The sequence below is a fragment of the Etheostoma spectabile genome, chromosome 4 (assembly GCF_008692095.1).
Source record: "Etheostoma spectabile isolate EspeVRDwgs_2016 chromosome 4, UIUC_Espe_1.0, whole genome shotgun sequence".
In the NCBI taxonomy this organism is placed as follows: Eukaryota; Metazoa; Chordata; class Actinopteri; order Perciformes; family Percidae; genus Etheostoma; species Etheostoma spectabile.
The window spans coordinates 32,839,585-32,855,668 of NC_045736.1; the positions used below are offsets into that span (position 1 = coordinate 32,839,585).

Sequence of the window (16,084 nt, forward strand, 5' to 3'; positions counted from 1 at the left end):
CACACACACACACACACACAGAGACATTAGTTCCTATTAATATTATTATTCCATTGACAAGTGATTTTACCATTTACCGTTTTAATTTCACTGATAATTACCAAACAAAATGTGACTGGCTGGTTTAAGCTGAATTATTTAAACACTATGATAACCAACATTAAATATAGGTTTCCTCCACACAACAAACATAAGAGAATATTAAAACTATTTGGTTCCCCAGATAAATCAGAAAGGAGATAAATGAAATGATTTTTTTTTAAAGATGTGAAAGGACTCGGTTTGCTATTTCGGAGATGGAAAGGAAAAATAATAAAATCAGCAATGCAACAGAGTGTTGCTGCCAGAGACTTTAATAAGACTTTATTACGGACTCATGGGCCAGTAAAATGACAGCACAATACATACATAAATAAACCCAGAGGCATAACACACTTTCATAATATAAAATATTCATATGAGAACACTAGTTTTGACATCAATAGCCGCTAAAGAGCAAGAATCATTTGCTTAGGGTTCTTTCAGGAGTGGAGAGAGTTATGTAAGCAGTCGTTAAAGTATTCAACATCCTGTAAAGTAAATGTTTGGTGAGACTGGTCAGGAGTCCCAGACCTCTCTGTTCTGCTTACACCAAAGCGAGGTGTACGGTAGCTGCGATGTCCCCGGCGCCATAAAATGACATCACCACGGCTGTCGCTTCCAGCGCGAAGGCTTTTCAAACTGTGGCAGCGCGTGGCCATACACCTCGGAATTTGTGCAACTACGCGCCCACTTCATGCTTCATCCACACGAGGGACAGCTTTATTCAGCTGGGTTTTTTTTAAAGACGTGGTGAGGGGGTAATGTTAAGGCGGAGTTAGCAAGCTAACATGAACCAGCTAGCATCGGCCGGCTGGCTCGCTGGTTCCGCCGGGCTTTTAGGCTGCATCGGTTCCAGAGAATGAGCTGAACAGCGGGCTGGGTCTGACGTAAGCGGTCTGCTGGGTCTTACTGTCCCTCCTCACTCCCTGCCGCTCCGAGACCAGCGGCCGAGCTGTGTCGAGCGGCTCTCCTCCCAGCGAGCTGCGACACAGTTTACGGCCCCACTGATGGTTACTGTCGCTAAGACAACTAACAACAATCGCCATTTTGTTGTGTACCGATCAAATGACCACGGGAAACAGTGAAGCCCAGATGTGTAGAGGATTGTGGGTCACAGAACTGAAACTGAGGTTGACATGGATTTGATTGGGAGGGTTTTCCAAACCTCAGTGTCACCTCCAAAAACCAACCCAGGAGCAGATGGGATGCAGCAGAGCTGGAGGAGAAAGAAAACCTCCCAGCACTGATTGTGTTTGCACTCATTAGCAGGGGAGAAGAAAACAAGGCCAAGATGGTGAATCTGAGGGCGCGTGGCAGTGGAGATGGGGCAAATAAGGTTTGTCTGTTCTACAGGGAGATTAAACATAAAGCCACAACGATGTTGTGGTGTTGTGCGGTTTCTCTTTTTCTTACACCTGCCCACAAACACTCGTGAATGTGCTCATTGATTATCTAAGATAGTCTGGTTCCAGACATCTCAATCCTCGCCCACATCTCCATATCTTTTCAGCTCTTTGACAGCTGTTCCCCGAGCAACCGAGCCAATTAGATCTTTGCGGCTGGTATTAAGAATAAAGGAGTCATTTTCCAGCAACAGAGCCACAAAAACCGACACAGTTGTTGTCAGTCCACTCACAGAAATAAGTAATCAATACACATGGCAAATGTTAGGTTATCTGCTCCAAGCAAATGGTACTGCAGCTTCCGCGCTGACTGAAAACGACAAAAAGAAAAGGGCAAAACTACTTCTTCTCCTAAACCAGCCAACAGGTGAATAATGGATGTATACTGGTTATCAAGTTATATCTGAGGTTGAGTGCCACAGTAACCATGCATTGTTAATAAGGGTGGACATTTCAAGAAAAAACACTATATTCACTGGGGACTATTCGACCATACTCCAAAGTTACGTTATGTTTAAATAACGGCCATGCTGATTCCAGTCAGACAGCTTTGTCAAGGCAGTTTGGGCTTTAGATACATTTTACACAGCGGCCATCGGTAATGACAAATCGTGTGTTGCGATGAACGTGCACACACTGTGTTTTTAATCACAAACATTCGGTCAGCGAAGGCGCACGGTAGCCGTCATCCGGGTTACGTACTCCTATGACAGAGTCACGGAACGAAGCTTTGGGACAAGCTCTAGTGACAGCCGTCTATGTCTAGCCTCTTTCCCCCCCATTTCATACCCAGGCTCCAAAATGCAGCTGTACTACGTATTTTTTTTATTTTTTAAGTTATATTTAGCCCATGTTACAACACACACACCCCCACCCACACCACACACACACACACACCACACCCCCACACACCCCCCCACACACCCCACACAACAACACCACACACACACACCACACACACCCGCACTCTTGCTTTTTGGCACGGACCCTTCTACTTTGCATCTGATGGGCTAAACTGTTTCTAGTAGTGTAAGTGCAATGATTGGTTAGACCCAGCCATCAAAAACAATCCCATGTGGACTTTTTAATTATATTAATTTTTCTAAAATAGTCATATCCCAGAAATCTGGCACTTTGCCAGAATACTTTACGCCCTGTGGCTGTAATTCTAGCACAAAGGAGAAATCTGTAAAAACTTCAGATACATTATTAGGGACCCTAAGTCTATATAAAAGCAGACTTCAAGATACAGTAATTAGGACACTAAGGTTCTATAAAAGAGACTTCAGATACAGTTAGGACCACTAAGGTCTATAATAAAGAGACTTTCAATACAGTATTAGGACCACTAAGTGTCTAATAAAAGAACTTCATATACAGTGATAGGGACCCACTAAGTCTATATAAAAGTATACTTCAGATACAGTATTAGGGACCACTAAGAGTTATATAACAGGCTTCAGATACAGGATTAGGGACCACTATGTTAATATAAAAGAGGCTTCAGATACAGTATTAGGGGACCACTAAGGCCACTATGACATAGGACCTTTAAGTGTGCTGATTGATTATAATTAAATATTTACATTTATATTGCACTTAAAACAAGAATCACAAGCTTTTTTTCAAGCTCAACAAGAATCTGAAATGTGTCTCTGAAACCTAACCTGTGTCCTATTCACGTTCGGATTGTATTCAATGCTGGATCAACCTACAGTTTTAATCCTCTTCTCCTTTGTACTCAACTACTATAGGATTTGTCCTCACCATGTGTCTGAGGTCCGGTGGCAGTTTCTGGATGCCCTCAAACTCTTTGATCTTCTCCGGGTCCAGGTCCTCCTGCAACTCCCATGTGGCCTCCTCGTAGGACAGACTGCACCACTTAACCAGGTAATGGGTCACCTCCTGCAACAACACACAAAACACATGGTGGCTGGGTGGGTGGGTGAGTGCCACAGGACTAAAGCATGATTTATGCTTCTGCATTAAATCTATGGTACGTGGAGATACCGACCCTACGGCGTGCACCTCTCAAAAAAACTTTGAAATTGGGAAAAATTTGAAGTTGGAAAAAATAATTTATAAATTGCAATATATCGCAGAATATGTTAAGGTTGCTGGGGTGGGTCGTCCAACGGTCTGGCAAAATCACAGGTCCTTCCATTCATTTTGAATGGGGGTAGAGCATTGAGACTGCAGCGGGGTTTGCCGCGCGGGGGGGGGGGGGCAGTCTAAAAGACGCCAGCGGGTCTACGGCGAAAATTTGGAACCCGACTCAACTTATGGAACATGCAACCCCACGTCACACTGCGGTGGCCATGAATAGTGTACCTGTCTGTGTGTGTGGTGAGGGTTGGGTTTCCCCGATGTCACGGAAGACAACGAAACCGTACACTGGCCTCTATCTCTGCCACCCCATGAACGTTTTAAACCCTTTGTGGGTGAACTGCCCGAGTTTGTGAATAGCTGACAACAAGCCCTCCTCTAGTCTCCCTCTCTCTCCCTGTGAAATAAGCTGCCTTCAAGTGGGTCGGAAACTTCAACATTTATCTGACGAAAACTGTATATAAAAATATAAGGTCTCTGTGTTCTTTGTTGTAACACGGACGTCCCATGAATGGGCCTTCATTGACACCCCCCCGCCACACCACCCAACATAAAATCCCTGGATCCCTTCTGTTGGTGTGAATGCCCAGTCAGAGTCCCCCCCCCCCCGACGCTGAGGACTTCATAAAACCGTTCAGAGTAGACGAACGGGCTGTGAGACAGCGTCTGTGTTATATGTGTTGCTACCTCTCCCGTCTCTGGTATCCGTGGTAACGGCCACCTCCAGCACTCGTCCACCCTCGTTATGTCCTGGGTTGAATAAGTCCTCATCAGGCTAGAAAAAGGAACAAAGAGAGAGGGAGAGAGAAAGTTACTGTATTATTATCGGGCAGGATCACTTTGATAAAGAAACATAAAACAGAGGAAGCCGTGTTTATAATGTTATTGTGTTATTTAATTATGTGTTCATCACACACATGCTCAGTCCTATACTGCACTAATGGAGAGATGTCAGAGTGGGGGGGCCGCCAGGGCTGGACCATAAGACGTACAGTAAATCAGTCTCAAAGATAGGACGCCCCCGCTGTTTTTTATCCCCCCCCCCCCCCCCATGTAGTACCAACTGTAAACAACTGTTGATTTAATCACATAAATGAACTTATCTTGGCTTTGATAGAGGTAAACATGCACTCTGATAAGGGACCCTTCCATAAATTATGTAGTAAAGGCCACATTATGCTTCAATTCCAAGGTGTTGCCTTGGTAACAGCATGTTAGAGTTAACCTGTTGCCCTTTACAGCACTTTAAACACTTGCAAGCAGCACACCGGATGACCGTTGTGATTTATTAGCCGCATGTCCCATCTATTAGCATTTTCCTAACAGCTTAATAGCTCTGCTAGATTATTAATTACAAATCCAGCCCGCATACTCAAAATGAGGAGATTGGGCTTCGACCCGACCTACATTGGATGGACAGTAAACAGCAAAGAGGTTAGCCTTTACCTCGGTGAACAGGTGTTTCATCTGGGCCTGCTGGTCCTGAAGCGTTTGATCTTCTGGTGGTTCTGGGATCTTTCTCCAGCTCTTTCCAGATGGCCCACTTGCAGTGTAGGTAGAACTAAAAAACACAAACCACAAAAGACATCCACAGCTTCCACTTAGTGAAACATACGTATTTTGTTTGTCTGTCTGTATGTATAAAGAATGATAAAAAAGTCATTATTACAATTAAAAACCCATCAAAACAATAATCGCTCAGGACTTCCACTGTTGTAAATAAGAATGAAGTACAAAATCTTTGCTACTGTTCTAAATAAGTTTCATTTATCTGTACTTGACTTGGTCTATTATATTCTGTAAACTTTGACTACTCTGCTACATTTCTAAATAAAATCTTTACTTTCACTCGAACATTCCCTGACAGCTTCATAACTCGTTATTACAAAGTAACAACAGGAAAAATTAGTCTGACTGCAAAAAAGCAGTTTGTCAATCACGCTCCTAGATAAGAGGTAATGCACACTCCACTCCAGTTGGTGATGTATGTCTGTCTGTTGCCAAGCGCCAAACTAAAGAAGAAAGGAAGAAGCAAATAACGCAGATTATTGCCATATAACAGACTGCAATCCTACCTAGGTACTGTCAGGGCTATACTCTGCTTCTGACTGCTAGTAGTCCTTACCTAGTACTGTCAGGTGCCTCATACTCTGCTTCTGACTGGCTAGTAGTCCTTACTAGGTACTGTCAGGGCCTCATACTCTGCTTCTGACTGGCTAGTAGTCCTTCCTAGGTACTGTCAGGGGCCTCATTCTCTGCTTCTGACTGGCTATATAGTCCTACCTAGGTACTTCAGGGTCCCTCATACTCTGGCTTCTGACTGGCTAGTATTACTTACCTAGGTACTGTCAGGGCCCCATACTCTGCTTCTGACTGGCTAGTAGTCCTTACCTAGGTACTGTCAGGGCCCTCATACTCTGCTTCTGACGGCTATGTAGTCCTTACTAGGTACTGTCAGGGCCTCAACCCGCTGCTCCTGACTGCTGGTAGTCCTTACCTAGGTACTAGTCAGGGCCCTCATACTCTGCTTCTGACTGGCTAGTAGTCTCTACTAGGTCACTGTCAGACCCTCATACTCTGCTTCTGGACGGCTAGTATTCCTTACCGGTACTGTCAGGCCCTCATACTCTGCTTTGACTGGCTAGTAGTCCTTACCTAGGTACTGTCAGGACCCTCATACTCTGCTTCTGACTGGCTAGTAGTCCTTACCTAGGTACTGTCAGGACCCTCATCTCTGCTTCTGACTGGCTAGTATCCACCTAGTCTGTCAGGGCCTCATACTCTGCTCTGACTGGCTGTAATGTCCTTACGTAGCTACTGAGCTGGCAACTCCACAAGATATGATGAAGTGTGATGCCCACTCAGTAGCTACAACAAGAGCTCACACATAGGTTAAAGAGAAAATATACAAAAATAGTGTTTTTTCAAAATGTACCATGTAAACCTATTCTGGTACAGCCTCTAAATACTAGGGCTTTCCCAAACAATTATATTTTCGATTATGCGACTAATCTAACAATTCATTTTTCACTAGCGATTATTTCCCATTGCTCAATTAAACAATTTCCACAAAACAAATTCTATAAGGTTCAATCTCTATTTATTAAAAATGTTTAACACGGCACTGTTTGGGCAGTCAACTGTTTGGTTGAACCAGATATCTCCCACACTAAAGGCTGTGTCATATCCACTGCGCCGCCACACCACCACTATATTTCTTGTATTTTATATTAATAAATGGCCTTACAACTGGGCCTCTTCCTCCTCTGTCACTCTCTGCCTCTGAATCTGCAGCCTCCTCTTCCTCCCTCACAGGGCAGCTCAGTCGCTCCAGTCCTTGCCGGGATCAGGGCCGCCAACCGCAGCAGACTCGCTGTGACAGCCTTGGTTGATTTGGTTTTATATGGGACTGGATATCAACACATTTGAAAACTCTATTATGCAGCTTGACCTTCTCTATAAAACCAACTTTACCACTTCTGTACAGCTCGTCCGTCCTGCGCTGGAAGCTACAGACACTTTAACATAACAATCGATTGAACAGGTTGCAAAATGTTGCTTTTAAACGTGACGCTCAACGAAATTATTTTGTATTTTTTACCATTACGTCAGTAATGATACGTTGACATCGTCCGCACCTACTAATACAATTATGAACCTGAAAATGAAGCATAAATGAGCATGAAGGGGACTCTTTAACTCTAAAGTCATTTTCTGGTAAAATAGGCATCTATCAGGTACTACAAAGTAGTTTGTACTTGTACAATGACTGCTGCTCTCAACCGATCCTCATACAGTAAGTAAGGGATGCAACTAATCCATGTCCGTCATTTCTGCATCAACACCGGGTTTAGCCCAGGTTCTGCATGATTTAATCACCAGGTGCGTAGAACAGGGTCAGCCAAATGTAACCATCCACCTGCCAACAGAGCTCTTCACAGCCACCTGGCAGGAGCACAGGCTGGACGCTGGTTATTCATTTTTCCCATCTGCATTTGCAAAGACACCCCCCCCCCCCCGCCTCGATTGGCTAGTACTCTCCTTCTTTCACAGAATGGGCAACCAAGGAAACAATGAGCAGGCATGGTGGTGATAGCAACTTTAATGCTGATGTAAATTTACACAAAAACATTTTAAAATGGCATTGTGAGAGAATAATTATTTTTAAAAAGGAAAAATCAGTCACATCCAAACAATTGTTCTGTGCTGGTGCGGACAAAAAACAAAGACTGAAGAAAGAAAAATCCTGCTCGCTGGCTCTTGCTGCCAAGGCATCACCAATTTATAAAGAAAACTTCCGTTTCGGTCCTCTGGACATAATATTCAATATACAATACAGCGTATTTCAAGTCATGAACACACAATGGTGTTAAGTCCCTTCTGCTCAACTATTCTCGCCCCAGGTGGGATAACTGACAATCACATTGTCATGGAGGGGTGAGTCTCTCATAAACTCAGTGTTGATTTACCTCTTCTCAAAATCATAGAATGAATTATAAAAAATACATTTAAAAATAAATGAATACATAAAAAGCTCCTGAGTGTGCATTTGGTAATCTAAAAAAGTATATATGATGAGAACGCAACGGCGCGAGACACTGGGCGGGACAGACCGCAGATTATATGTATCGGCATTGTTATTTCCTGACAATACTTTGGCTCGGTTCAGATCTGTCGTCCTCTGCCTTTCGATTTCACTCACCACTGAGTCTGACCCCACACCCTCACCATAGAAACCCTTTATAAGGCTAACTTTAAAACACTAGATCAAAACATCTTATAGCTTTCCCCATGCCATATTACTATCAAATTCAACTTGTTTCATTTGGAGTGTTGTCCATTATCTAGATGGCCTGCCCTCATTTTTCAAAATATTACATGGGTTGAACCTCCACCCCTAGTGACAGCAGCAGCAGGGCAGTGCACCAGGGACCTGTGGTGACAGTACAGACGTAGTAAGTTGGCCAGTTATTGGAACTGCCTTCCTTGGACTCAGGGAAGCGCTAGCTATCTGTCTAAACCCATCAAGAGATGGATTAAAAAATCTGCAATCATCAATAGCTCTTTACCGCATCCTTCTTTGTATGTGTATTTTTTCACTTCATTTTTTTTTGCCCCCTCTCTTTTCTCTTCTTCTTTATTCTTTGTTTTTTAATCTTAATTGCATTATTTTATTAAAGTAATATGATATGTGTTCATCTGCCCAAGGGACACAAATGAAACTTAGCTTTTCCTCTCTGGCACATTTACCATTGAGTGAAAACAAAATATGTCAATTGATGTGCTGGTCCTTTTAAGTAAATAACTAAATAATAAAAACTATGAAGACCCCAACTTGTCCTCCACCGCATCAGACAGACTGATGCACCACACCACTGAACCTTACGAAACAGGAAAGAAGGAGGACGTCTCGCTCGCTGGTGTACAGTATGACAACCATGTTCCTTAATCATGAGTCGATGGGAAACAAAGCCCAACAACTGTTACTATGGTCTACAGTGTAACATGCATGATTTCATCATAAACCCAATCTATAAATGGACAAATATAAATGTCAATGCAGTGTTCATGTACAGTACTGCACCATGCAGTTATTAACTGCCATCAACCTTGCATGCTAATGCACTGTTAAGCTCACCAATCCAAGGATTTTGGGGCACTTACAATGTCAAGACCACGACAGAATACACAGAACGTGACCTGGGTGGGTGGGGGTGCTCTGTGATGCAATATCCACAATGCCATTACCAGCAGACCGCATCCGCAATGTTCCGAAGGCCCATTCTGTTTACTAATCTGATTTCATTGTCACATCACAAATCTAGCTAGTTGCTTTTAACCTTACACATTTGTAAAGTTCCCGACACAGTCCACGGCCACACTTTAGATCTTCTTTTGTTACACAGCTGGCCTATTTAATATCGAACAGCACAAAGCTGTATTTTTGACCATGCACCGGTTTTTATTACATTCTCTTCCCAGCATTAAGTACTGTTAACCAACTGCTCCGCCTCGTCTCAGGTGATTAAAACCTGCCACAGCGGCCCAATTCCCCAAAACGTTCAATGATGTATGAAGACCATAGGGCCCTCGCTTGCTAGGGACAGATGAGTTGTCCTCTTTTTCATCTACCTGTAGAAATATTCCCGACATAATTGCACCACTTAAACCCAGGCGTTCCCAAACTGAATTCTGAACCCAGGGTAAATGCTTAACTGGAGCTGCTAGGCAAAGGTGAAGGAAACTGAGCGCCAGTGGAAAAACAAACTGCAGGTATTTTACACTACCCTGAAGATAGCTGGCTAATTCCAGAGAACCTGTTAACACTGAAAAGCTAAACGTCCATAACCTCACGTTCTTTAATGCCACTCAACTCTGGCCTTCAACCCCCCAACCCACAAAGCAGGAAGAGTCTTCTGTGGCCTGTGAAAGATCTCCACTTCTTTGTGGAAAGATTACCACCATTAGAGTGAGCTTTCCACTTCCAGCCTTTGACCTTCCATTTCCAGTGGGGTGCGCAGATCGTTAGGTCTGAGCCTGTCTCCCTCTCGGCGTAACTGATATCGTTACCCATTTAAACCCTCATTTGTACTATGGATATTGTACCACCGTGTCTTTTTAAGAGTTGTGGCCCTCTATTGGACCAAACATCCAAGCAATTATTAACAGTATGCTTCTTCTGGTCATTGGCCACTCGATTAAAGGGCACGTGGGCAGCCCTCAGCAAAAAACAAATCTGGACACCTAACTCCAACAATCTTCCGTCTCTAACTGCCTTTAATGCTCGAGATTTAAAGAAGGCATCTCTTGCATAGAGTCGCACTTATAAAGTTTTTATGATCTTTTTAAGCTCAACAGAGTCCTGGAGATTCAGCAATACTATTGTTTTAGACCTCACACGCAGCGTTCACACTGTTGACAACAGTGTTCTTACTCTGGTCCTGAGCACAGTGTGGGATTAAAGGCACTGCACTAGAGTGGTATAGATCATTTCTTAGAGAGAGTGTTCAAAGTTAGTTTTGGTGCGCCACTACGTGGAGGTTCCTCAGGGTTCTATTTTGGCGCCAATCTTTCTCTCTGGTTTTGTTTCCCCTTGGTTCCATCTTAAGAAGCATCACATCAGCTTCCATTTGTAGCACGGATATTATAACCAGTATTGCTCTCCCTCCCAACCTGGACCTGGGTACCCTGACACCCTAACGCAAGTCCATGGAGACAAACCCTTGGGGTAGATGGATACTGAGATATTGAGTCAACTATTGAAAAGCGATCCAATTCTGTTGTAAATCTAGTTCTTTCAACTCAGCTGCTTACAAACTGAAGCCATATATTTTTCACTGATTTTGAGAGAGTTTAAATGCTTTATTTCAACTCGCTTGGAATTACGTTGTACGACGTTTATATGTGTAGGTGTTAACCAGGCCTCCTACTGCCAGATTACAAAGGTTTTCAAACTGCTGCGTTTGACTCCTTACGGAACTCGCAAACGAGCATCCTATTAACCTGTCCTTGCCAAACGAGATCACATTACTCGTGTCCTTGCCTCCCCTTCATTGCTCCGGTTTGCTTTAGAATCAATTTTAAGATTCTTTTGGTTGTTTTAAAGTTCTTTCTGGTCACCCCACTAATATCGCTGAACTACTGACGCACTCTTCTCTATAGGTCGTTAAGGTCAGCTGACCACTACTCCTTGTTGTCCCAAGAACGCGGCTCAAAAACAGTGAGATGGATCGTTCTCAGTCGTGGCCCTGAGGTCTCTGCATGTCAGACCGGCCCCAGCTGGTATTCTGCTACAGATGAGTGCAGTGGAATTCTAATGTTACCCAACTTTGACCCTATGTATAAATACTGATTTTTCCACAGTACAAATAGTATACTTGGGGCAAATTTTCTGTAACTTTATAATTGGTAAATGAATACATCATTCGTAAATAAAGTCATGGCAAGGTAAAGCGTTGGCATCCTTCCAGTGGGATTCAACTCACCATGTTTTATTGCTCGGCCCTGAGAATGACTCGCGATCATATTAATGATGGTATACTGTTCTAAAGATACAGAGAGCTGGAACAAACAGAGTCTCCAGAGAGCTAAGGCGACTGAGCTGGGAGAGAGCGCTAGGCACCACTCAGCTCCCTCGCTGGGAATAGACCTTGATCAACACACAGCCACCGTGTGCAAGTCAAATTTACGCTGGGAGAACAATGCATAAAAAACTATCTTATTAAATAGCTAACCAAAGTCAGACTAGACCTGTGTTACCACAATCGATTCTCAATTAAAAATGATCTTGTTGGAGTGTGTATATGGATTAATACATGTTTGAGTATGATCGATATGGATAAATAAATCCAGGAACAATGCTTTTCACCATGGATTCATGAGGAAGAAGTTTAAAGTACAAACTTTGTGGGGGTCAGTGACTTATCCGTGGGGTGCTTAATGAAACAATATTGACGGCTGCTTCTGCTTGTAGAACTTACAGCAGAAGTTCTCGAGAAATCAATTCTAGATCCAAGCTTAACGGTATTGGAACTGAAGTGTCCTTAACACAATGATTTTTGAATCGCAAATGGATCAGGAAATCATTGGACGATACCCAGCCTCGTCACAAAGACACTCCTTAATCCTTCATCTACAGCCCCTTTCCGACTGGAGGGATTTTTGCAGTTCCTACCATAACTTCCTAGAACCTTTTTTTCTCGGTGTTCACACTGGACTAATTTGAGGATTATTAAGTTCCTCTGGCCACAGTTGCTGAACTCTTTCAGCTCTTACTTCTTTCGTCATAGGTGTGTTAGATGGCGTGTGTATTAAGAACAACAAGGTCAGTTAATATGGCCACTTGGCCCAGGTGAGTGCAAATGACGAAAGCTTTTTTGGGGAGACGTACTTAGAAACTGTTTAGAAGTGGACTTGTCCTAGAACTACGTAGTAGTCTGAAAGAGATAATCATGTAGGCGACTTTTTAACCACCTTTGAGGCTGCAAGTGTGCGTTGGGCAACCAGGACTAATGTCCCCAGTATTCTTTTAGACATTGCCTTGATGTGTAAGCGTCGGTAATCAGTTGGCTCAGTGATCGTCTAGAGAAGCACTCCTTGCAGTTCTTTTCGTCTTCTATGGTTATGGCCTTTGGCCAGAAGCTAGGATTATAGAACCGTAGTTACATTCGAACTTCTTTCACTCCTGCCTGCCTCTGCGACTGTGAACGCCAACAACCAATCAGCACCTTATTAGAGACCTTGGTAGAAACAGTCAGCATACTTAATGCGCTCAATGACGCTGATTTACTCTTAGTAGAGACAAAATTGTGTTTACGTGATGAGCATTTTTCTCCACGTCTAGACGAATAAGGTTATGGCATAGAAGATACGAACATGTCGTCAGTATTAAAAGTATGATTCAGATATCACATTACCAGTGCACAGTACACAAAGCCGCACTCGTATACAATATAAACAAAAATACACAGCCTCATGGGAGTAAAAATAAGTTCAAATGACAAAAAGTATTTATACGGCGGATAAAGAATAATGAAGAACTCACAAATTTCTGTACTTGACATAAAAACGTCCGGTCTCCGTCGGCTTGGTCCTCTGAAGATAAAGTCTGGGGTGGGGAGGGATGAGAAGGGAGGGAAGGAGAGAAAGAGGGGAGATTAGAGAATAGAAATAAATGTATGAGATAGAGCGTGTAAAAAGAAGCGCGAGTAGATTTTAAATGAGGGGGCAAAAACAACAATACGTGGTGTGTGTATTTTATTTCTCTCTCTACTCTTGTCTTCACTGTTTTGACAGACAGAATTTTCTCAATGATGTTGGCCTCATCTTCAGGTGGTTCCTGAGGGGGGGGAAGAGAGAGAGAGAGAGAGAGTGCGAGCGAGGAGAAACTTACTGCCTAAAAGGATGAAGGTTCACGGAGTAGTGATCACACAGCATCGTGTAATGAAAGAAAATCAAACCTTTCTACCATGCGTTCACACTGAGCGGTGGTTTCTGTTTTAAAGCGAACCCTGGAGCGTTTTGTGGGATAGTCTGGCTGTTTGGGGCAGGTGAAGCTCATTTGAACTTTCATGGGACCAAACAACTGAACTCTGCTCCGCTTGGATTGGTCTTGGTTTCGGATATTAAAGTGCTCTAGATTCACGTTTAGGTGAGAAGCGATCCGAGCCAAACATAGGAAGCAAACCAAACAACAAAACAGAAATCTCAAGACGTTACGTGCTTTAATTTGGTGGTTTGTTTCTCCTCTAGGTGTGCAGGGAGTGCTGATGTTCTTTCCCAGACACCGTTTCCACCTTGTGTACACTTTTCTACCATGTTTGTGCCCTCAATGCGGAGTGTGAACGCATAGCAAACCAATGAAAATGCACCTTCAACCCTGAAACAAACGAGTCCACAGAGCTGTAGGGACAAGCTCCCTTAGGCTCTTCTCACTAGGTCAGCTAATATCTCCGTCCGCTGCAATTCCCGTGACACTATTAATAAACAGAAGATTTTCTGCTGTCACCGGAGATGGAAAGTGAGGAATTTGGGCTGGCTTGTTTCAGACATGTATAACATCGCAGTTCTGTTGAAGATCTGGCAGACAGAACTCCCTCGCCCGACACTATCATAGGCGACACACCTACTCCATATGTGATACATTATAAAGTGCCAGATTCTGCTGATTCCACTTCACAATTTTCTATAGGGTTGTACCAGAATTGGTTTTAAGTGGTTTAATGATCAGAAAACCCCATATGCCTCCTTCCTTACCTGCGTCGCGCCACGCCAGCGCGGTGAGCGTTGAGTGCCGAGATGCGCCCCGCTCCCAAACTGCGATCGTCTCCCCGTCATCGTCGACCACCTTGAATTCCAAATCCTCGTGTGGTACTTCCTACCTCTTGACTGTACGTCAGCCCGAACGCCCCGCCTTCTAAGGAGCAGGAGGAAAAGACTGGTATAATAGAGAGAAGTAGAAGAGGAAGACGGACTAGGGGAGTAAGGATGCCAACGGGATAAAGGAAGTCAGGAAGAAACAATTTTTCATCTTTTTCTGACATTTACATAGACCAAAACAACTAATCGATTAATCGAGTAATTAATCATATATTAACTACCACTATGCAAAATACGCCCTATAAGAAAAGGTAAATTAGTTGTCAATAATTTATGATACTGGATATCTGTAGACAGGAACAACCTTTCCACGCTTCTAGCAAGAATGTACTTTCCAATTTCACAGACTGCATTCCCACAACCTCCCCCCTCGCTGTTCGTTAAAGAGGAGGTTTCTACTCGCCACAAGACAGGCCAGAAGCATTCCCCTTACAACCCTTTCATGTATTTCAGCGCACCGACTTGGGCTCAGCAGGCAAGGCCCGGCTCCCCTTTGAGTTTTGGTGTTCGAGCCATTGGCAACTGACATGCTCATGCTCTTCTCCTCTTCATGTTAAACGCGTGCTGAGACACATCCTGACCATATAATAACAAACGGGAACATTTGCAGCTTACTGAAAGCGCAGTTGGCTGGGTAAACTTTGAACAGTCCGTCATTAAGAGGTGGGACCTCAGTGTGATTGCGTACTGCCTTTTTCAGTCACAAATGTGTCTGTCCTTTTAAATATGATTACTCTCCGACGAACCAATGGATCATCTCTGCAAATTAATAAATTCGTCAACAGCAGAGTAAAGAGCAGGGTTATTATTTCAAAAATTTTATTTTAGATTAATAATGTAATTTTTATAAAAATAGACTGGGTTTTCCTGATAAATTGAAATAAAATAGCAATTCAAAATCCGTTTCTAAATGTGTTGAACAAGCAGAATCTCATCTATAATAGAGAGCTAATCTCAGGTTATCCCGCAGATCGTGGCTGTACCAGACCCCCCCGTGATGTGCTTTTGTTAAATTTAATATACTGTTTTTAACCAGTTTTGTTAATTTGGGTTGCAAAATATGTACTCAAGCATTATAACATTAGAAATTAAGGTCAGAAACATACAAAGGCAGAACTCTTGACAAATAAGGTGTAAGAGATTCTGCCTTTAATCGGTTAATTGGACCAATCATGATGAATGCTGTGTGTAGTTTACCCCCCCCACCCAAAAGCCCACTTACTGCGCCAGGATAAACCCTGATAATACAAATTAATTTTGTCGACGTTATAAAATTTCCAAACAGACGCTCAAAATACCACTTAAACTGACAAATCCACTAGTCTATCACGCCCTTTTCTATTAAGCCACTGTGGTTCGGAGTCTTCCGTGCACGTCACCGCGTTATCCAGGGGTCTTGGCTGAAGTACCTAAGTCCTCCATGTTGAGAGGCTTGCATTGAGTATGTCGTCCTCTCCGCCCCCTCGCTGACAGCCAGCTACCTGGTTTCTTCCTCTTTCCCTCTTCTTCTTCTCCACGGGCGCTGCGCCAGGATCTCTGGGGGGAGAGACGTTGGATGAGTAATTAGCAGCTCAGGTAGCCCGAATCGATCCCCTTTTTTCTGCGGTCGTCACACT

The 16,084-nt window shown here is 43.4% G+C and overlaps 1 protein-coding gene across 1 annotated transcript in view; it reads right to left on the bottom strand.

The window, feature by feature from the left end:
• The window catches only part of chd6 (chromodomain helicase DNA binding protein 6), a 150,379-nt gene that overhangs the window by 40,518 nt on the left and 93,777 nt on the right, over nucleotides 1–16,084 (bottom strand). The window contains exon 11 of the mRNA XM_032512666.1: nucleotides 3,252–3,389. Within this exon, the coding sequence (XP_032368557.1) occupies nucleotides 3,252–3,389 (138 nt within the window). The remainder of the gene's footprint in view (nucleotides 1–3,251; nucleotides 3,390–16,084) is intronic.